This window comes from Suillus subaureus, assembly GCF_016647635.1.
Source record: "Suillus subaureus strain MN1 chromosome Unknown BJ212scaffold_4, whole genome shotgun sequence".
Lineage (NCBI taxonomy): Eukaryota > Fungi > Basidiomycota > Agaricomycetes > Boletales > Suillaceae > Suillus > Suillus subaureus.
The window spans coordinates 1488772-1510729 of record NW_024538560.1 but is presented as its reverse complement, the minus strand read 5'-3'; the positions used below and the strand labels follow the sequence as shown (position 1 = coordinate 1510729).

The 21958-nt window shown below is 46.5% G+C and overlaps 3 protein-coding genes across 3 annotated transcripts; 1 reads left to right on the top strand and 2 right to left on the bottom strand.

Moving 5' to 3' along the window:
- Positions 1–3556: 3556 nt before the first annotated feature.
- Positions 3557–5090, bottom strand: BJ212DRAFT_1296361 (uncharacterized protein; the record flags this gene model as incomplete). The annotated part of the gene is made up of 8 exons (XM_041332426.1): positions 3557–3637; positions 3856–3882; positions 3930–4055; positions 4189–4234; positions 4328–4361; positions 4703–4747; positions 4806–4928; positions 4988–5090. The coding sequence occupies 8 exons, from the start codon at positions 5088–5090 to the stop codon at positions 3557–3559; spliced, it is 585 nt and encodes a 194-aa protein (XP_041197882.1).
- A 7660-nt stretch (positions 5091–12750) lies between these two features.
- Positions 12751–15513, bottom strand: BJ212DRAFT_1262604 (uncharacterized protein; the record flags this gene model as incomplete). The annotated part of the gene is made up of 4 exons (XM_041330281.1): positions 12751–13188; position 13527; positions 14516–15075; positions 15136–15513. 4 exons carry the CDS (start codon positions 15511–15513, stop codon positions 12751–12753), a joined length of 1377 nt encoding a protein of 458 aa, XP_041197881.1.
- A 5298-nt stretch (positions 15514–20811) lies between these two features.
- Positions 20812–21930, top strand: BJ212DRAFT_1476684 (uncharacterized protein; the record flags this gene model as incomplete). Its single annotated transcript, XM_041339408.1, has 3 exons — positions 20812–21189; positions 21250–21557; positions 21615–21930. The coding sequence occupies 3 exons, from the start codon at positions 20812–20814 to the stop codon at positions 21928–21930; spliced, it is 1002 nt and encodes a 333-aa protein (XP_041197880.1).
- Positions 21931–21958: the final 28 nt, after the last annotated feature.

Sequence of the window (21958 nt, the reverse complement as noted above, 5' to 3'; positions counted from 1 at the left end):
AAGGGAAGTCCATGCTGTTACCAGTTCTCTTGCAACACTGTAAGGACTGAAGAAAGGGAAGTCCATGCTGCTATGCTGTTACCATTCCCTCGCAATAAGGACTGAAGAAAGGAAAGTGCCAGTCAGTCCGAGTCAGTATTCTGAGTCAGCACTCAGCAAGATTGAACACTTTCACAAGTAATGGACAGGGCAACAGTCTGGTATTCTGGGTAATGAAAATGCTGCCTTAAGTCTATGAGTCACAATATGGGATTCAGAAAATGAATAGGTCATTGGCATCAACACAGTGTGGTATCACAATCAAAAGGAATAAAGTCAGAGCAACCAAATCAATAAGCTAATGGGTATTGTGCACAATTCACACACTGTGAAGTGAAGCTGTAGTTGAAGATGGTCTAAGTAACAAAAACAATGGCCAGAATAACATACTGAACTTTGGGAGTCAATGTGAGATAAGATCAACCCTCAAAATCAGCAGCACTTTTGTTTCCTGAATGAACTTGAGTCAAGTGCAGGCTAGTTATAAGGGTGAGACTTACTTGTTGGCACCACTGATAGCACCTGCCTTCCACTTCATTCCAAATAGTGAATTCTCTTTTCCAACATCTCCTGACAGGCACACACAAGACTTTGAAGATCCAATTGTGTCAAGCACCTGTTTATGTGTTGATGGGACATGGTGACACATGGTGACACATGGTGATGCATGGACCTTCAGGTTGTTCTTCTGGCAATTGCACTAGAGGGGCTGCAGGTAGTGTGACAGGTGAAAGGGTGAAGTCTGAACTGATGCTGGTGGGTATTTCTTTGTGGATAGGATGTGTTGGGCTAGGACTGGAATGGGGTGTTGAAGTCTCAAAGTCACTGCCTGTGAAAGAGAAATCATTGAACATGAAATTATAGTCTGACCCTGCAGTGGATTGTGACTCTGAGAACACAAAATTGTTGTACTCAGGCCCTGAGCTGAAGCTGGAAACTTGAAGGTTATTGAAGAAATTCAAATTTACTTGCAGCATTGCTGCAAGCAGCCTATCAATTTCAGCAAGGTCTGATGTGCTAACACCTTGAAGGGCGATATCATGATCAGTGTTGCCCAGTACATCAGGAACCAACATGGGCACTGTTGTCCAGAAGGAATCCTGATGCATTAAAATCAGAGCAAGCAATGCATTACTCACAAAGTCTTGCAACACCAACTCAGAGGGTGTTGCAAGGCTTGGTATGGGCCCAGGGTTGGACTAATGCATTACAGTGATGCATTAGTTTCAAACCTGCATCATCCCAATGCATTACTTATGTCATATCCACATATCTGGATCTCAGATCCAACCCTTATCTCATCTCAGATCCACATCTTATCTCCAATCCTATCCACATCTTATCTCCCTCCAACATCTTGTCATTCAATCTGTCCACTCATCCAGTCTGGTCCACAACTCATCCGAATCCACAACCAGTGCTCGTCTCCTTTTGGTAACCCCCTAACTCTGGTATTTTGGTTATCTGTATATCCATCCTGCCCCCTGATCTGCTACCTATGTTTCATTTCTGTTTCATGATTTGTGATCTGTCTCTACTTACCAATAGACTATCCACATGCTTTGTACATAGCCTCGGACTCTGCTGATTGATCATTCCATTAGATACCTATAGTATATAACCTCCTGTAACTTTCTGTAGTACCTCAGTTCAAATATCATCTTAGTTCTACTCATTCCCGTCCTCCAGACTTGAGTATCTCCACTCTTGTCACCCTCCGAGACTTAGGATTGATTCCTATAGTCTATCCATATCCACCTATGTCTCCGACAGTCTATTACCGTTAGTTTCTAGTCTGGACTCATCTGGATTAGCCCTATGATACCTATCCCGCATCTGGAAGTCATCCAGATCCATTACGATACTTGTCTGACCTTCCGGATGTGTTAGTCTTGCCTTCCTGAAATAAGGGGTAATACTCAGGTAAGGGGCACAGCGCACAAGCTGAGGCTGAAGCCCTTTGGATCCAGTTATCCCTTGAGTACAACCTTAACAACTTACCTCTTTTGACACATTATAAGTGTCACTCTCCTCCTCCCAGTCCTTACCACTCAGATCACACTAATGCATTACTCATCTCTTTCAGCACATTATAAGTGTCATTCTCTGACTCATCCTCACTGCTCTCAACATTCCCACCTTTGACCTTGTCCACTCCACTACAGCAGTCACATCCATTGTCCCTCTCTAATGCCTGCATGTTATCATTGTATGCTGAGAGTGTCAAAGCTAAGTCAGTGTATGATATGTTAGCAAAAAACTTATACTTACAGAGTGCCTCCTGCAGGAAGGTAGCATATGTAGCTTGAACTTCAGAGAACCTAGGGTAGTATGCAGAGAAGTTAGCTCCTTCTTCAGTGTCTCCAAGATGAAAGCTAAGGATCCATAAGTCAAATGATAGTACCCATCAAAAATTCAAACACTTACTCCAAGACCACCACTTCTCCAGTGATAGGGTTTCATCTGCCAGCAATACAGGTAAACTTGAGGCCCCACATCTTGTGGGAAAGGTGCCAAAAAATATGGTCAAGGTGTCCTGCCAGTTCTGAAAAGGCTCTACCAGTGATTTGTCAGCATTGTTATCTTGCCAAACACAAGTCAGTCCATACTTCTTTTTTGTCTCTTTGTCAACCTCCTCAACAAGCCCAGCTTTATTCAGCTCATGGGTTTGTCTCCACTTGTCCAGGGCTTCTTGGTATCATCTCCTAGCTTCTGTTTTGATCTTTTCAGGTTCCTTGGCATACTTATCATGGGTGATGATCTTTCACATTAACAACTTGTCACCACGCGAAGTGATAACCTTGGCAGCGATTGCAGCATCAGCATCAACCTTGATGTGATCCTCATAATACATCTGTGAGTACATTTCTACTTCCTGTGGAGCATGTGTCCCTCGAAGTTCATCGCCACCTGCCAGTGTGGTATTGAGCCTTAAGACACCCCTGGATACACTGGAACATGCTAGACATGCAATGTTGGTTGGCCATCAATACCAACTTTTAATGGCCTTGGAGAATGTGTCAAAAAGTATGTCTATCATGATATAATTATGCAACTCACCTTTTTGAGTTTCAGGATTTTTTGAGCTAGCTGATCTCTCTGTAAGTCAGTCAGCTCCCCACCCAGTGGGACACCACATAAATGTGCTCGCTTGGATGAGCATTCGAAAAACCCACAGTAAGTTTCAGCTCAAAAGTTATCATATGCCCTTTATGCCTGAGATTCAATATATGCAGGGAGTCTATCTTGGAGGAAGGTCTCCTCATCAGGAGTTGTCCAAGGTTTTTGCCCTCATTTACCTGGCATTGAAGTAACAAGTGACAATGAGGATATGCTACAGAGATGAAATGAGAGAGGGCAAACTGTGGAGACAAAACTAGAAAATGAATTCATGTACTTTTATACTGTGCACCAGTAAAATATCATATTTGCTATGTGCTTGGTCAGTTCCACACTAGGACTAGGCTTGAAAATTTATTGAATACAACCAATGTCTGCAACTAAGATGAGGCTAGGCCTACAATGAATGTGCAGCAGTAGAAGTCTGCTTCAACATCCAAGTCATGACAACCAAGTTCCATGATTCCACCCAGAGTCCCTGAAGTACGAGTGAAGTCCAGGTGTAGTTTAGCATATTTTATTGGAGGCATTGCCATGCTTTCTACCTACCATGATGTACTTTTAGCTGTTAAATGTAGTCTGTGGCTTGCCTTACTTCTAGCTGGACAGACAATATATTGGACTTGTACCAGAATGAATGGCGTCAATATGGACTCCAATTAGGGCTATTGGGAATGGACTTACACATCGACTCACCTCGGTACTTTTGGAAAAGAACAAGGACTGAGTACATGTAATAGCAAGAAGCTCTGACAGCTTAGGATCATTACCTTGGCACTTAATTGGGATTTGCCAGAGTGTGTTGTTGTCCCAGGGGCTGAAAGAGCACCCTGGTGACTGGTGCAATGTGCACTACACATGTACCCATAGATATATGCGCTTGGGTCTTCCCACCACTATGAAGGATATAGCCTGTCATAGTTGTTGACGATACCTAGGGATCTGCATGATCATGCACTTGCTAAGAGCGGGACATGGCCATGGCACCATCAATGTCAGATCAGAAGCTCAAAAGAAGAAATCATGCACCTGAGAGTGGAACATGGCCATGGCACTGATAGTGTCCACTGAGAATCTAGAAGGACAAGATCACACACAGCCTGAGAGTGAGACATGGCCATGGCACCATCAGTGTGCACTAAGAAGCTTGAAAGATGAGATCACTCACCCACTGCTCAATACTCTGCATATGACTAGTAAATCTAAATGTCCATCACATGCTGGTTTACTCAATGTATGTTGTTCTGCACTCTCATTCATCTACACCACACTGTTCTTCCTATTCCTGGAAATTAGGCATTAACTTCTATGACTTTGATCCTATGAATTCACTGATGCAACACTTAAGACTCTGCATATGACCAGTAAATATAAATGTTCATTGCATGCTGGTTTACTCAATGTACGTAGTTCTGCTCTCTCATTCATCTACACCACACCATTCTTCCTTACAGTCTGATGCAACCCATCATCCCATGCACCATAAACATCTGACATGTCTCCTATCCCTTGACCTTTCCACACCATGGACACACATGCTCACCTCCACTTTCTGTGCAAATTCTTTTCCTCCTCTTCTCATATGGACCTGGTTCACAGTGATCAGCCTTGTGACCCCTAGATGTATGTTTCCTTTACTTGTTTACTTCCCACTTGATTCAACAGTTCACTTGCAGTTCCCTGTACCACATCCCCCCACCACGTCCACTTATGACACCAGACAAGAATATGAATGTGGACTACTCTGTTCCTCCTCTTCTCACATGGACCTGGTTTGCAGCAATCAGCCTTGTGATGCCCTAGATGTATGTTTCTTTTACCTGCTTACTTCTCACTTGAATTGACAGTTCACTTGCAGTTCCCTGTGCCACATCCCCCCACCTCATCCACTTATAACACCAGACAAGAATGTGAGTGCGGACTTCCATCATTGTGTATTCAACTTACATTCTTTAGTCTTGATCCATACTAGCACCACCTATCATCTCATCCTCTGATATCAATACTTCCCCAATACTCAGATCCCAACTATCAAACTGTCAATGTGGTGGCCTCTTCATATAGGTCTCACATCGCCAACCATCATCAATGTTCCTCTTGACCTGGGTAGACTGGTATGCATGTCTCATTTCTTCTCATTGTATTCTAAATCTTATGCATCCATGTATAGTGATATGCTTCAGTGGATGCTCCCAGAGATGATGATAGCCTGGTCCATGACAAGGATTATGTTTCTCCTCCTTCCCCAATCCCAGCTCACACCCAGGGATTGTCAACTCCAGACAGCATGGTCACAGCTGGTTCTGTTTCTCCTTCTAACTGAATTTGATCAAGTATTTATTGACTGTAATTGTTACTTGTTGCATGTCCTCCTTACACTTTTGTTGAATTCATGGTCACCATACACTCGAGATATATCAACAGTCCTGATAGTCAATCCTGTTCAAATTCTGTGCTCACCAAAACTGATGCTCTTCCAAACATGTATCGCATGAGTTTCTGCCATTGCACATGTGTCTAACAATCTACATATCAATTCACAGTACTCCTCATCTGTCATATCTCATATGCCAGACATAGATTCCATCATATTCCCACGCTTTCCAGACCTGTTTCCAGACCCCATATCTGACTCATTCCTGGATCCCCTATCCTGTCCACCCTACACACATTCCATCCAGCAAGACATCCAGACTTTACCTCCTCTTGGATTCTGGACTACATCCACTACCTCACATATCTCAGTCCTGTTTCCATCCTGCCTTCCGGATCCCCAGATCTCCAGACCTCCGGATATTAACTGTTACTATCTCTGGACCTATTCCCGCCCTCTATCCAAGATCCTGCGCCTATCCCCATTTAGGCATCTCTGCCTTTCTGGTTCTCGGTTATCTCTGTTTCCATCTTGCTGATTGATCCTTGTACTAGTTTTATCTCCAAGTTCATTTACTTATGTTCTGTCTTACTTACCAATGTGTTTCTGCATGCTCATACATAGCCTTACTCCTTTGCTTACTGATCCTCTCAGATAGCCTCTAGTATATAACCCCTGTACAACTACAGTAGAGTCCTCAGTCTGAATATCACCTTAGACTTGCCCAATCTTCTTCTGGACTTCAGTCTATCTGAGTTTGTCCTTTTCCAGACTCCCTAGGCCGGAATTCTGGACCTTCGGATTTGTCCCCTATGTCTCTGTCCCAAGTCTAGGGATTGCTTCCCTAGGCTGGAGTCTTGCCTTTCCAGCACTTACCCTCTTTCCGGATTTGGGTCCACTTCCTGTCCCTCTGACTCTACCTTAAGGTAGTCTACCTCCATTTGCTTCTACATTGGACTTCATCTGATGTAGCCCCTATTCCTTCCGGACCTCCAGACCTCCTGTCTTCTGTACCTCCAGATGTCCTGTCTCTCATACCTCCGGGCATCCTGTCCTTTGGACGTTCTGTCCTCCATACCTCCAGACCTCCTGTCCTCCGTACTCCAGACCTCTAGACATCCTGTCCTCCTGCCCTCCAGACCTCCTATCCTTCCATCCTGATTTCCTGTAGAAGTATTACCTTGCAGCAGGAACTCTCCTGAGCATTTCTTGCATTCCTCCAGAACTCTCCCATGCTCCTCCGGACATTTCCTGTGCTCCTCTGGAAGTCCTCCCGCACTCTCCACCAGAGTAGTCAGCCTCCAGAAGTCCTCCAGACTTCATCAGACCATCATCAGACTTCCTCTGAAATGAAGGGCACATACTTGGGTAAGGGGCACAGCGTATGAGCTGAGGCCAAGCCCCTCTGAGTCAGTCTCTCTCTCCTTTGAGCATGGTTCTTAACATCGTCAGTAGATGCGAAAAAGTTTGGGCCTTGCCAGGTGTGTGCAGAGTTGATGGCCATTGGTAGACACTAGTAGTAGTAAAACTCATCTGATCAGGTGTACTACAATATATCTGGAAAATACACACCAATGACCATTAAACCCTAGATCCATGATAAATGAGGCCTGAGGGTCACAAAATCTGAATGTGATGGAGGCCTGGGAGGGTAGCACTCAGAATCAAATTGACAGTAAGCTAGTAACCAAGGGAAGAGATGCAGGAGGGCAAGAGAGTGGCTACAAGGGCAAGGGAAGATGATGCAGGATGCAGGATGCAGATGCACATCACCAACCTACATGTATCACCTTGCTACATTTGTTGCCAGTCACCCTACTACTTTACTTCTAGCTATAGTAAAGAACCACTATTCCTTGTTCAATACTAAGGTGGAGAAGGTCCACTCCAACATCAAGTAAAGTGACTGCAAAAACTGTGGTCAAAAAGCCATTGATACTTTCCATGACATCATTCCTAGAATACAGAAAAACATATTAATGTTCAAATACAGGCCAGCTACAAGTAATAACTTACTAATGATTAAAAATTCCAATGTATTGTCTGCGTGTGACACAATAATATGGTGGGGGTGGTGCTAGCTTAACCAGTATGTTATACAGCATACCTCTGTACAAGTAAAGCTCACACTCATCAGCCATTGACCAAACAACCTCCGGGTATGCAGCTTCATGAGGATAAACCCAGGCAGTCTGTTGCTCTGAGTCTGGAACTGTATATGGAGTAGTGTTGTAAGGCAAGGATTCTGGGAGTAGAATTAGGCTCATCTCAGCAGTGGGAGAGGGCTCATGGTTGAACACTACTTATAGGACATGTCCATGGTCAATAAAAACTGAAGTAATTGACTAATGAGGACACTTACAGACATTGGTAGGTGTCATGATGGCATGGGAACGTTCTTGCGACTGCACTGTGGGTGCCAGTGAATCTCCAAGTCAAGACATGAGATGAGATATAACGAACAAGGGGGGAAGGCAGTGATTTGATGTCTGGGGTTGCAATGACTATAAGTAGGAGTGGTGTTTTGCATTATTCCTTGTAACCTTGAAGCAAGCAATACAATACTGCCACAGCTTGATGCATTACTTTGATAGTAATGCAATACTACAACAGCATGATGCATTACTATTAAGTAATGCATCACTGGTGCCATCCAGTCTGATTACTCAGTGCTCAGCACTCAGCACTCAGTGTTTGCAGTTGCAGACTTGCAGTACATACTACATACTATTAGTACCTGTTACTACTCATCTTCAAATTCGTATCTGGATTATTGTTTTGCTTGCCTCTGAGTCTTATGCAAGACACACCAGGAACCATTCCTTACCAAGTTCAACAACTCCCTCAATATCTTTCATTCAAGAATGTGAATGGACGAGCCAAGCAGAAAAAGCTGAATACTTATTTCTGTTACAATCAAGCTAAGTCTGTGGCATGCAAATGAAGTGAGTAAGTAACGTAGAACTTGGATTGGGGCTTGCACCAAGCCTGCTGCAACCAGCGAGCATTTGTAGGTACAAGTTCACAGCAATCAATCTAGCCACTAGGGCTAGGATCGATTATCAATGATTACAACAGTGAAGTCATCAATCATTCTCTTTCAAGGCTAAGGACATTGGCAGCAACAAGCTCCAACAAAGGTACTTGATAAGAGGAGAGCTTGCTTAGGGCTCAAGGAATAGACAGTATGAACCAAGTAGATTCAAGTTAGAGAATACAAGTGCTACCCATAAGGTATATATACCATTGGAAGGGATAAGGGCAGGTCTGCCATATTAGTGGTAAGGGTAGAGGGCGAGTCGAGTCACAACAAGTCAAGATACCAAAGTAAGTAGAAAGTACCGGTTGAGTGGTAAGGGTAAAGGGAACACAAGTCACGGTGAGTCATGATGAGTCAGAATACCATAGTAAGTAAGAAGTACTGGTTAAGCAGTAAGGGCATAGGGCCAGTGAGTCATTGGATGAACCAAGGATAAGGTACAACCAACAGAATGGTCAGTGGAATGATCAAGAGAAAGAGATAGAATAATCAAGAAGGAAAAGGGGGGCAATCACCCAAAGAGGAAAGAGTCCAGCAAGGGTGTGAGCAAAGAAAATGAATAGGGGCTAAGCAAGTGGATGTTGCTGTAACAGTAGGCAAACAAATGCATCATGTAGGTATTCAATTGCAGCAAAGCATCACTCCATAAATAACTCCACTCCACCCTCCGAGATCCCTGCATGGTGGGCAATGTCCTCTAGTGACCCACCATTTCCATAGTGTCCCATCCAATAGAGTGTGATGGCAAGCTGAGTCTGGATGGGTGTTTGAGAACTGTGTGAATTATTATGGAATGCAGGATGGTCTTCAATTAAATCAAGCAACACCTTGAAAATCATAGGGGAAATTCAAAGCATGTTGGTAAAGCAGTCATGGTCAGATGGACTTTTGGCATATTCCCAAGCAAGGTGTAAACTACCAGCTTTTGCAATGGGGGATTGTCCTTGCAGGTAGCGAGTTTGCTGGATGGTGAGAATGCAAGATATGTCACAGTGCAGCTGCTGTGCTGCTTCTTCTACAGTGTCTGCAAGGTGAAATAAGATATGAAGGACAATAAGTATGAGGTATGAGCGCAGGTATTGCTCGTGCAATCCATCTGTGATATGTTTACTGTTCAAGCCTTCAATGACTACATTAGCATTGTATTATATAATACAGATATGTACAAAACGGGATGGTGTTGCTGCGCGGGGGGTCGTAGGTGTGGGCGGTGGGCATGGGCAACCTGTGCGCCCCCGAACTTTGAGCGTCCCTAATGACATGGCAAGACGACTGGCCAGCGATGAGCACCATGATAGGCCCATCACGAGCTGCGTCCCTAAGTAACCCTAATCCAATCACCTTTGCAACCTCATCATCATCAAAATCCATTTATTAAACATATGTAGTACAAAATCGACAGGAATAGGAGAGATGTGAAGGAATGAATGTTTTATCACATTAAGGCAGTCCGGTTTTTTCGCGATTAGGGAGGTATGATGACTCTAAATCACACATATTGAAGCGAAGACCATGTTCCATCACTTGAAGTGACGCCAACGCTAAGTCGTGGTGTTGCGTCTTCGTCACATCGACGAAAAAGTCTCCACTGAATAACTTGTCTGTGAGGAACTCTTGGAACGATGCGTGAAGGGGCTTGACAGGGATATCTGAATCCATTGTGCCACTGAGGAGGGATCCCATATGTCGTGCGACGTCCAGTTTGTGATGAATGTTGTAGTTCCGCGTGGCGTCGAGCGAATCGAACGGGAGAGATTCATCCGTGCTAGGTATTTGTCCCATCGCGGAACGAAACACCGCTAGTGCTTCCTGGTGCTCGACATCGTCATACTGATGTCGTGCCCAGATTTATGCCAAAATGAGCCCATACGTATCATACAGCTTGTTTGAGAATTTTCCAGGATCGCGGTTCACGACAGTTTCAAAGCGAGACCTCGGGTTTGCGCTGGGAAGGCCTGTATTCGCATACAAGACATGCCCATGTCAGATACAAAAGTGCAGATGTCGCGTTCCGCCGCTGCTGCTGGAATTTCGTCCATGGATAACCGTAGAATATACTGAATGTCATGGAATGCATCTTCGACATCATGAAGTTGGCGACGATCAACTAGGTCGCGAGCGATGGTGAGGAAAACTTCTTCGCGATGTTTCTCGGTTTCTTGGGCTCTGTCGAAGCAGAAACATGAACCAAGCACTCCCATGTCGCTGAACCACTAGACAATCGTCTGAGTAATGGCTGATTTCCCCGTGCCTGCAGGGCCAGATAGCCACCGCACACGCTCAATAGCATCTCCACTGCCGTTGATCCAATCTGTAACCTGGAAAAGAATCTCCGTACGCGTCCCTGATAGGCACGGCTTCATGGTATTTGGTCCTGCGCCCTTTGCATAAACTATATCCCCGAGATCTAGTGTATCGCCAGAAACGGTGTGAACATGTAAAGACGGAAGTGTCAGAACTCTTACCCGTACGTTGGACAAAGACGGCCACATCTCGATCATCTTGGTCCCAGAACTGTTGCATAAGTCATCCAAAGTGTCATTGTACTGCTTGATAATGATATCAGTTTCTGAGATGATAATAGCATGAGATTTATGTACGAAGTGCGATAGCTTGGCGACTCACAAAAGCTCTTTGTCTCGGGGTAGTCCCTGATGAAACGGGCGCACTCACGAGTCTGCTGAACGATATTTCGCGCATGGAATTCAATTTTATCAAGAGTATGATCTAGAGTCATGAAACGGTAAACTTCAGCCAATCCCCCGAGAAGACGGTGAACTGATTGGTCGCGCTCTGCTTGAGCGATGATGGTCTACATGGAATTATGACTTCTGAGCAGGAGACAGAACTATGGGAGAAGCTGGACGTACCTTAGATGCAGTAGACAGGACACCCAACGCCACTTTTGCGTACGGATGTACCTATACAACTTGATTGGTTCGTCTTCCGTGAACGAGAACGACCCATACATGTGTGATCTTCTCAAGCGCAGCATCAATGATCTCTAGGGATTGAAGATATGTTGTCTCAAAATCATCCATGGCAGCGAGACCTCCTGGCTGCGGACGCCACAGAAGTCGCCACAATCCCAGCTTCATTAAGGACAATCAGCATTCGCGTCTATGCGCAGGAAATTTTTTTGTTAGCCCATTTTTCAATTTCCACAGGGACTGACAAACTCCCCTAAGAGGTTCGGCGCTCTAGACGAAAAATATGAGGGCTGCCAGCGACGAATTGCAAGAGACCACATACCATACTTTCAGTGACATTTGCATTGTAGACTTCTTGAGGACGACCGAGTTCATTGTCTTCACTCGTCAGAAGTCGTCGTAGATTTGGATCAGTGTGAGAGAAACGGCGAGGTGACGCACTGTGAAAAGGGAATAGAAGTCTAATTCTTTGGCAGTACATATCCTTTAAGCCATAGCCAGCACGTTGATTCGAAGCGCTAATCATTCAGCCACGCAATTCCTGTCGGTTTACATCGATAGGCCATTGTGCGCGCGTCACAGTGCACGATAATAATGAAGCATCGAAAGCCTGTCTACAACCTTCAGATAAATATTAGTGAAATTCAGCACCATCAAATAATAGTATACCTGCGGGGGGTCTCTTCTGCTGCACCACGCTGCTGTCTGACTTCTGTGATAAGGAATACGAAGCAAAACGAATAGGGCTCTGACGGGTGTTCTGGCATCAGGGTATAAGGCCACAAAGCCAAATCGATATTTTGCAGCGACGGGACGGTTGCCCGAATCTCAACTTCGGATAGAGATGGCAGGGTGAGTGGCGGAGCTGCATATGACGCGACGTTGACTGGAAGACAACTACTATTGAACTCGGAAGATTTTGACAATTGTCCGGCCTGGGGGAGAAATGTCTCTAATAATTTATGTTTATTGTCATTGAGCGTGGGATGTTTCCCTTTTTTGTGAGTGTGATTTGATGCATATTGGGATGCATTACTGCAGCAAATTCTTGCATCAAAAGATTCAAAACGACAAGGATGTCTGATTATTCGGACAAAGGACCCTAGGTCAGTACGAAAGCACGAGTATCGATATGTAATCATGATGAATGTGAGTGAGTCCGCGATGTACTAGTAGGCCAATCGGTATTAAAGTGTGAGTATGTAACAGAAGCTCGCATTAATCATTGTAAGTCCATGATGTAAAGTTCAATCATCCTCCTCCGAGCCTGCTTCGTCATTGCTCCCGTCAGGATGAGGAAATACGCGCAGGGTGACTAGTTTCTGCTGCAACTGTGGATTCATTACGATCGCTGGACCTCCTCGTTTCCCTGCAGGAAGCGTCTTCCATACTCTACCGGGCATTGGTTTGGTAACCCACATACGGTCCGACTGGGTGCATGGCACCCATGCCAGGGTGTTGAATTCCTTCTCCAGTGCACGTCTGATCCTAGGCAGACATTTGGATTCAGTTTGCTGTGCAAGAGCGATGTAGCGGTTGAGGTATGTGCACTTTTTAAAATTCTGACGTTCAGCAGCTTGAGCAGCGTCTTCGGCAGTAGCGGGAAAAAAACGACCAAAGTGCATCTTCCACTGTTCCCTTGAGCAGTAGGAGTATTGCACTTGATCGAAAGGAACTGCGGTTGTCTGTAGTAGTGCTGGCCGCGCCAGGTCGCCGCGCATCCGGACAGGAATGGAAAGATATGATCCCTCCCGCTTGGATTTCCGGTTAGGCGCCTCCTCGATGATGTCCAGGAAGAATTGCTCGTAAATTTTTGCGGCACGTTGATCAGTCGTGAGATCCCCTTCCTCGTCGCCCTCTTCCTCATGAAGGTCCTGTTCATCTCCCCCGTTCGAGATATGAAGTTCTACATCCCTACCTGCCAAGCGAACTGAACGTTTGAAGCGGACACCAACGATCTCAGTGCTGAGGCGCAAGCGCTGTCGATCTGGCTGCCTGATGACATCGACATCGCGAGTTTTACGCTTACGATTGTCCGTTCGTTCCGGGTTCGGGCGAGATCGGCTGAGTGAAGCTATGACCCAAGAGAACGAGGCTTTGATGTCGTTCATGGAGTGCGCCTGATAAATGCGAGTCAAAGACTTTGAGTCGAATGTGCGCTGGAGAGGCAGTCGAAAAAATCCCCGGTTCAAGTGGGGATTAAGGACGATATCACAGACGAAGTACCCGCCGCCGTCATATAGAATGGGCAAAGTCGGTGGGTCTTCATCAGCGTCGTCGGGATCTTCGAGCACCTGTTGGCAGGCAGTCTCGATCAAGCTCTCCCATCCAAAGCCCTCAGCGGGACGGGTGAAGCAGGCGTTGAGCATATAAATGCATACAGCACCGAGTGCCAACGTAGTGTCCAGGGCACGTGCCCTGGCATCCGCTTGAGACAAATTCAGGAGGATCAAACGAATGGCAGCGAGACGATAATACACGAAGTACCTGGGACGTATTGGCTCAGGGATAGAACAGGATGTCATGCGAATGCGTACTTACCACCATAGCCGTTTGTCGATTGCAATGACGGAGCGCTGGACGAGGTCCTCTGGGAGAGTAGGCAGCCAGTTTAAGGCCTTGTCCAGCGGAACCCGAACCTCAAGACGGGCGCAGCCATCGCGACCGGCGACCGCCCCATCACCAGTGCATTCAAAAAATACGTCGCTCATGATATCCAAGTCCGATAGAATCTTCTCCTGCGTCCTCCTCTCCAGAAGCTCTTTGGCTCGACGCCGCCGAAAGACACCAGGGCTCAGTGAATACGTCACGTTTTTTTCGGTGCAATATGCCTGTACGTATGATATGCCATCTGCGCGCGTAACAGCGGTCGTAGTTGCACGAAAGCCGGCAAATTCTTTGATTTGTAGATGGCGATCAACGTGGAACGCTGACTTTTTCCTCATTAAGCGATCGATGCAGTCAGGGCCTGCGTCAGGCATAAGAAAGTTGAGGATTTCTCGGTGAGAAGACTCGCGCCAGGTGACGACGTGCCCTGGCAAGCCAATCGTTAGCGCAACATCTACATGCCACTGCCGAGGATCCAGGTGTCGACCATCAACATGCTCAAATACTTCATCAACAGCCGTACGTCTCGCAGCCGCATCCTCCCCATCATGCATAGCAGCGTTCTTCTTTCCACGTAACTCGTGCACATAATATGCATCCTTGAACTCATCCTTTACCTCCCCAAGTTTTGTGAGCAATGGGATTTCAAGCTGCTCCAAAACGCGCCAAGCGACGTCGACGGTGTTGAATGCGAGGGAGCCGGTGGATGTCCTAGCATGGGATAACGCGACATTATAAGAGGTCGGCCATCTATCTCTTGTTTCAGGCAAATATCGTATCATCATAGGACGAAGGCAGAGGTCGTATATGAGGGCTAAGTCCTCTTGAGACAATCCGACCCAAGATGGGTCTTCGGACGCTGCGGTGTATAATCTGGGGAAAAAAATCCTGACGACGTGCCGCTGTTCCACTTTCCCCAAAGGGACGTTCGGAATTTTGTGCATGGGGACCTGGATCTCGGCACCCTGGTTCAATATGGTCAGGATCCATAACTGCCACCAGTTACTTTATCGGACGTGTCTCACCTCAGCGTCGTATGCGTGACTCTTGAGATGGTTGTCCCTAGTCAACGTCTCCTTAAAAGGAGGGACGGGCCAGACCGACAATGCCGTTGTATAAGGCAACGAACGTGATACTCCAATGACAGAGTCAATGTCACGGGTAATGGTGGTCTCAGGTCGGGGAGGAAGAGGGGCAACGCCTTGCTGGGCATTCAGGCTGATGCGGCACCGGTCGACTTCCTCGTCTGCCTCTGGCCCGATCCTACCTGCTAATACGAAACGAATGAAATCGATCTCCGACCGAAGATCGTCCGATACGCGCGTAAACATGTCTTGAGATTGGCCGACGAATTGATCCAGTCTGAGTTGGACAAGGTCATCGACCTCGTCTGGGTATTCCATTCCGAGAGAGCTGTAACGACAGTGAGTGTCCGATGAACGGGCTAAAGAACGTGCAGCAGCTGTAGATATTAAGGGAGAGGGAGTGGAAGTGGGAGGGGGGCAGTGAAGACAGCTCCCATTGCGCCTCTGCACTCTAGATTTTAAGTCGGTCGCTGCACATCCGATGGCCCGGTTTTGACGTACTTAGCTTATCACGTATATGATGGCGTCCCGTCGTGTGCACGGGCATTAAGCGCAATATTTGGGTGACTGAATTGAAGTTGGAAAGGGCCTGGTACTACATCGCCGTTGTCTTGGAAGTCCTGAGACGAGATCTGAATGAATTCTAGTAGATCCGGCGCTCAGGTTGTACTAAAACTAATGCCGTCGTCGTAAGCGCGCCAAACTTTAAGCTTTACCGATTAGGCTAGTCTACAATTTACGTTGAAAGTCACAGAGATCTTGTATAGTACCATGATAAGTACTCGCGTAGCAGTAACTCAGCTTGGCTTGGCTTATGTAAACTTAGCTTACATAAAATTAATGCTGCACGCTCGGCTGTCTATATGCATACAGAACAAAGCTCAGCCGATTGACTCCAACGAGTCAGCAATCTGAACTTTCATGCGATATGTAATATTCAACATTCAAGCTCAAGTTCAACCATTGTCTATCGATGTCCATCATTCAACTAGTTTAGTTTAGTTAGTTAGTTAGTTTATGCATCAGCTATTTGCACATTAGTATTGCAGGCGGGCTTCCGGTACGGCCACTGCTATCAGGTGTCGCATACGGATATTCCTGAAATCAGGCGGACTCTTTAAAATGTGGGCTTCACAGACGGCTGCGTTGCGTGGAAGGTTATATTATGTAATTTATCGCTTGGTCGTATACAAGTATTCTGTCATTTCGCAAAGCGGAAAAAAACCGGTTCGTCAAGCCTCTGCGCGTGCTGTCATTCACGTCAATGCGACCCTTGAAACATTCAACTCGCTTCTCAGCCGCTGAATACTGTCCTGCTTTTTTCGTTTCCCGATCCGGGCCCGTGACTCTAGCCCTGTGGGCGCATCCGCAATCGCATCAAGAACAACAACACCGATATTTAATATAGATAAACGAACATGTAATAGTAGGGACGTCGGATCAGTCAGTGTCGCAAAAATCATAATTTCCCTACATGGGCAAATATGTGCATATCAGCTCGGTTTTTCCAAATGAACGGAGGAAGGTCCTCGAAATATTCACTCGAAGATAGGAATCGTAGGATGTAAGTCAAGGAATCATTCACAATGATGTGGTTCTTGTCGTAGTCCAGGTATGAACGAAGAACATCCAAAAAATCATAAGCAGCTTCTCGAAGTCCCATCTTCCGAATCGATATTGAGCATGCGTACACGGTGCAGTGTTGCGAAGATTATGCAGAACCTCGGGAATAAAACTATCCACGCACAAATAGCGCGCGTCCCTCGACTGACTTTCTGCGGCACCAATAGACTAGTGGGATGTTGAGTAAATTGGGTGTAGAAGCCGTCTCGCAATAACTGCCACATCTCACCTTGACATGCTGTGGTAAAGAGGGGGGGGGGGAGACGTTACACCTTGCTCGCTTCTGCAGATGATGAACTAGTAGTGGCGATTGAGGCTAATCGATACGTTGTACGCACCGCCGAGATCAGCAAGAGACATTATGTCCGTTGATTTCCAATTCAAGTTCGGCTGCACGGTCCGACTGAGTTAAACATCCAATAGCAGCTCACGAAGTAATCTTCCACTTCCAATCGCAACGGGAAGCGACTGATGAGGGTGATACGCCTACGCCTACAAGGTAAATGCGTGTCTGCTGTATCATGTGCACATTCTTGTTGGCTCATCGACTTGACCTGCAGAGAGCTACAGACTCCTTCTGTGCGGTTGAGAGTGATGGGGCTATTCGCAATGCAGCATTTCGGCCCAAAGCCAGTCAGAACGCCTCACGTCCGAGAGGCTGATCGACAAGGCCCTTCAACTTAGCGTGCTCCTCTCCGGCAAACGTTTATCCTCGTGTCTTCGTCTATTAAGTCATCAAGGCCAACGGTCTCGAAGTGTCCATGATCCTGACCGTGAGCAAGCAGCCATTCAGAGCGAAACATGGTTCGGCGCTGGTAAGCACAGAATGCAAGATCGAATACATTTTCCACGGGAATTATATAGACGCGAGGCGATTCCTGCATGCTGAATTCAACCCATATGTATTTACGGATCACGGAGATTATCTACAATCCGTTTAGTGCTCGAATGTGCATCGATGACACTCAAACTTGCCTTCGAGTCCGAGATGGTCCCTATGGCACTTGTGTTCTAACCTTCATCTTGGTTGAAAAAGCCGATGTAGCAGCCTATCATACTCCAGCAGGCCGTCCGTCGGTGTATCGGATGCGCATGAAAGAGGGAATCCATGCTGTTATCGGTTAAGACGTATCTTATGGGATTGATCGTGACACATATTTATAAATCTTCATTCAAGTCGCTGAAGGATCTTTTATGCTGCAAAAGCACGCGTAAACCAACCAATGAGCTGAAGAAATGAAACGCATCATGATACGGAAAAGATAATCCCTACGTTCGATCATCCTTCGACAAGCTAGACATGCAAGTTGATTTGCGGTGAAGAAGATAAAGGCCCGAGAACGCACCTCTTGCAGTCGATCTCTCCGTGCCTGCAATTCAGTATTTCCTTGAGCCTCGAACTTGGCGCGTTGCCCAAGCACTCGAGCAAAGACGTGATCAGAGATAGTCCACTTCTTATGCTGGCCTCATGTTTGGAGTCTGCAGACGAGTTATCTGAAGTTGTGGCTCCTTATCGTCCGGCTGAAGAATTCGCGCTCCTTAAACATCGATGTGCTCCACAGACTCAAAGGCTCCAGAGATGGAGGAAAAGAAGATAGTCGTTGGCCGATGCTAGCTAGTAGTACATACAATACTACAAACAACAAATTGAGCGAACCCGTGCGACTTGATCACGTGGACTTGTCCTATCCTGGGAGTGACTCGGATAGGGCTACTTATTCGTCGTGCAGCATCATGTCTGCCTGAGACCAACGAAATCGTCTCACGTCTGACACGCTGATTGACAAGGTCCTTCAATTTGGCGTGTTTCTCTCCATGCTTGAACTGTTGCGGACTTTACTGGGTTGGTAAAGGGTCAATCAGTCATACCACGCTCAATGTCTCTGGAGCAGGTGCGCATTTCTACCTTCTTTTTCGTGATCTCACAAACCTTTGTAACATCTTTTTTATTCCAATTTTTGTCCTTTGCAGGGTGAACTCTATGTAAGGCAGTACGTATATACAGTTCAGTCTCTTTTTAACCTTTATATATATATATAGTAACCATGCTCTCAAGCAGGGTTCGGGCCTTCTCGTCAGTCGCCAAAATTTACAGCACTTCAATACCCGAGTACACAACTGTATGTTGCATGCAAGTTCCTTTCTCCCATCATTATATGGAAGTCGCCATGAGGCAAGCTCATGAAATGCGCGTGACTGACGGTCACTATGGAGGTTACGGATACTCTATGTCCAGGCTACTTCGGTATGTCATCACCGCTTCAACTGTAGGAGGCGAAAACTCAGTCGGACCGTGCAGCCGAACTTGAATTGGAAATCAACGGACATAATGTCTCTTGCTGATCTCGGCGGTGCGTACAACGTATCGATTAGCCTCAATCGCCACTACTAGTTCATCATCTGCAGAAGCGAGCAAGGTGTAACGTCTCCCCCCCCCCCTCTTTACCACAGCATGTCAAGGTGAGATGTGGCAGTTATTGCGAGACGGCTTCTACACCCAATTTACTCAACATCCCACTAGTCTATTGGTGCCGCAGAAAGTCAGTCGAGGGACGCGCGCTATTTGTGCGTGGATAGTTTTATTCCCGAGGTTCTGCATAATCTTCGCAACACTGCACCGTGTACGCATGCTCAATATCGATTCGGAAGATGGGACTTCGAGAAGCTGCTTATGATTTTTTGGATGTTCTTCGTTCATACCTGGACTACGACAAGAACCACATCATTGTGAATGATTCCTTGACTTACATCCTACGATTCCTATCTTCGAGTGAATATTTCGAGGACCTTCCTCCGTTCATTTGGAAAAACCGAGCTGATATGCACATATTTGCCCATGTAGGGAAATTATGATTTTTGCGACACTGACTGATCCGACGTCCCTACTATTACATGTTCGTTTATCTATATTAAATATCGGTGTTGTTGTTCTTGATGCGATTGCGGATGCGCCCACAGGGCTAGAGTCACGGGCCCGGATCGGGAAACGAAAAAAGCAGGACAGTATTCAGCGGCTGAGAAGCGAGTTGAATGTTTCAAGGGTCGCATTGACGTGAATGACAGCACGCGCAGAGGCTTGACGAACCGGTTTTTTCCGCTTTGCGAAATGACAGAATACTTGTATACGACCAAGCGATAAATTACATAATATAACCTTCCACGCAACGCAGCCGTCTGTGAAGCCCACATTTTAAAGAGTCCGCCTGATTTCAGGAATATCCGTATGCGACACCTGATAGCAGTGGCCGTACCGGAAGCCCGTCTGCAATACTAATGTGCAAATAGCTGATGCATAAACTAACTAACTAACTAAACTAAACTAGTTGAATGATGGACATCGATAGACAATGGTTGAACTTGAGCTTGAATGTTGAATATTACATATCGCATGAAAGTTCAGATTGCTGACTCGTTGGAGTCAATCGGCTGAGCTTTGTTCTGTATGCATATAGACAGCCGAGCGTGCAGCATTAATTTTATGTAAGCTAAGTTTACATAAGCCAAGCCAAGCTGAGTTACTGCTACGCGAGTACTTATCATGGTACTATACAAGATCTCTGTGACTTTCAACGTAAATTGTAGACTAGCCTAATCGGTAAAGCTTAAAGTTTGGCGCGCTTACGACGACGGCATTAGTTTTAGTACAACCTGAGCGCCGGATCTACTAGAATTCATTCAGATCTCGTCTCAGGACTTCCAAGACAACGGCGATGTAGTACCAGGCCCTTTCCAACTTCAATTCAGTCACCCAAATATTGCGCTTAATGCCCGTGCACATGACGGGACGCCATCATATACGTGATAAGCTAAGTACGTCAAAACCGGGCCATCGGATGTGCAGCGACCGACTTAAAATCTAGAGTGCAGAGGCGCAATGGGAGCTGTCTTCACTGCCCCCCTCCCACTTCCACTCCCTCTCCCTTAATATCTACAGCTGCTGCACGTTCTTTAGCCCGTTCATCGGACACTCACTGTCGTTACAGCTCTCTCGGAATGGAATACCCAGACGAGGTCGATGACCTTGTCCAACTCAGACTGGATCAATTCGTCGGCCAATCTCAAGACATGTTTACGCGCGTATCGGACGATCTTCGGTCGGAGATCGATTTCATTCGTTTCGTATTAGCAGGTAGGATCGGGCCAGAGGCAGACGAGGAAGTCGACCGGTGCCGCATCAGCCTGAATGCCCAGCAAGGCGTTGCCCCTCTTCCTCCCCGACCTGAGACCACCATTACCCGTGACATTGACTCTGTCATTGGAGTATCACGTTCGTTGCCTTATACAACGGCATTGTCGGTCTGGCCCGTCCCTCCTTTTAAGGAGACGTTGACTAGGGACAACCATCTCAAGAGTCGCGCATACGACGCTGAGGTGAGACACGTCCGATAAAGTAACTGGTGGCAGTTATGGATCCTGACCATATTGAACCAGGGTGCCGAGATCCAGGTCCCCATGCACAAAATTCCGAACGTCCCTTTGGGGAAAGTGGAACAGCGGCACGTCGTCAGGATTTTTTTCCCCAGATTATACACCGCAGCGTCCGAAGACCCATCTTGGGTCGGATTGTCTCAAGAGAACTTAGCCCTCATATACGACCACACCGTCGACGTCGCTTGGCGCGTTTTGGAGCGGGTTGCTGACGTTCGAGTTCCGCTCCACATGACCTTGAACTGGCTGCCTACTATCCCAGAGGACCTCGTCCAGCTCTCCATCATTGCAATTGACAGCAGACTATGCTGGTAAGAATGCATTTACGTGACATCTTGTTCTATCCCTGAGCCACTATGTCTTCCCAGGTATCTCGTACACTATGGTCTCGCTGCCATTCGTTTGGTGCTTGTGACTTATTTCATATATTGTCGTCTCGTGCTCGTGAATCTGTCCAGACCGGATGTCAGGACACGTTATCTGGACGCTACATTGGCACTCAGTGCTGTATGCGTTTACATTCTCGACGCTCGCTTCACCCGTCCTGAAGTGCTCAGAATCGAAGATCCCGACCACGCGCATGCAGACGCCTCACTATGCCCGCTCTATATGACAGTGGTGCGCACATGTCTTCAGCCTGACGAGAGCGACGAGCACGAAGTATCCTTCAAGTGGAATGATTGAACTTTCCGCATCATGGACCTTACATCGA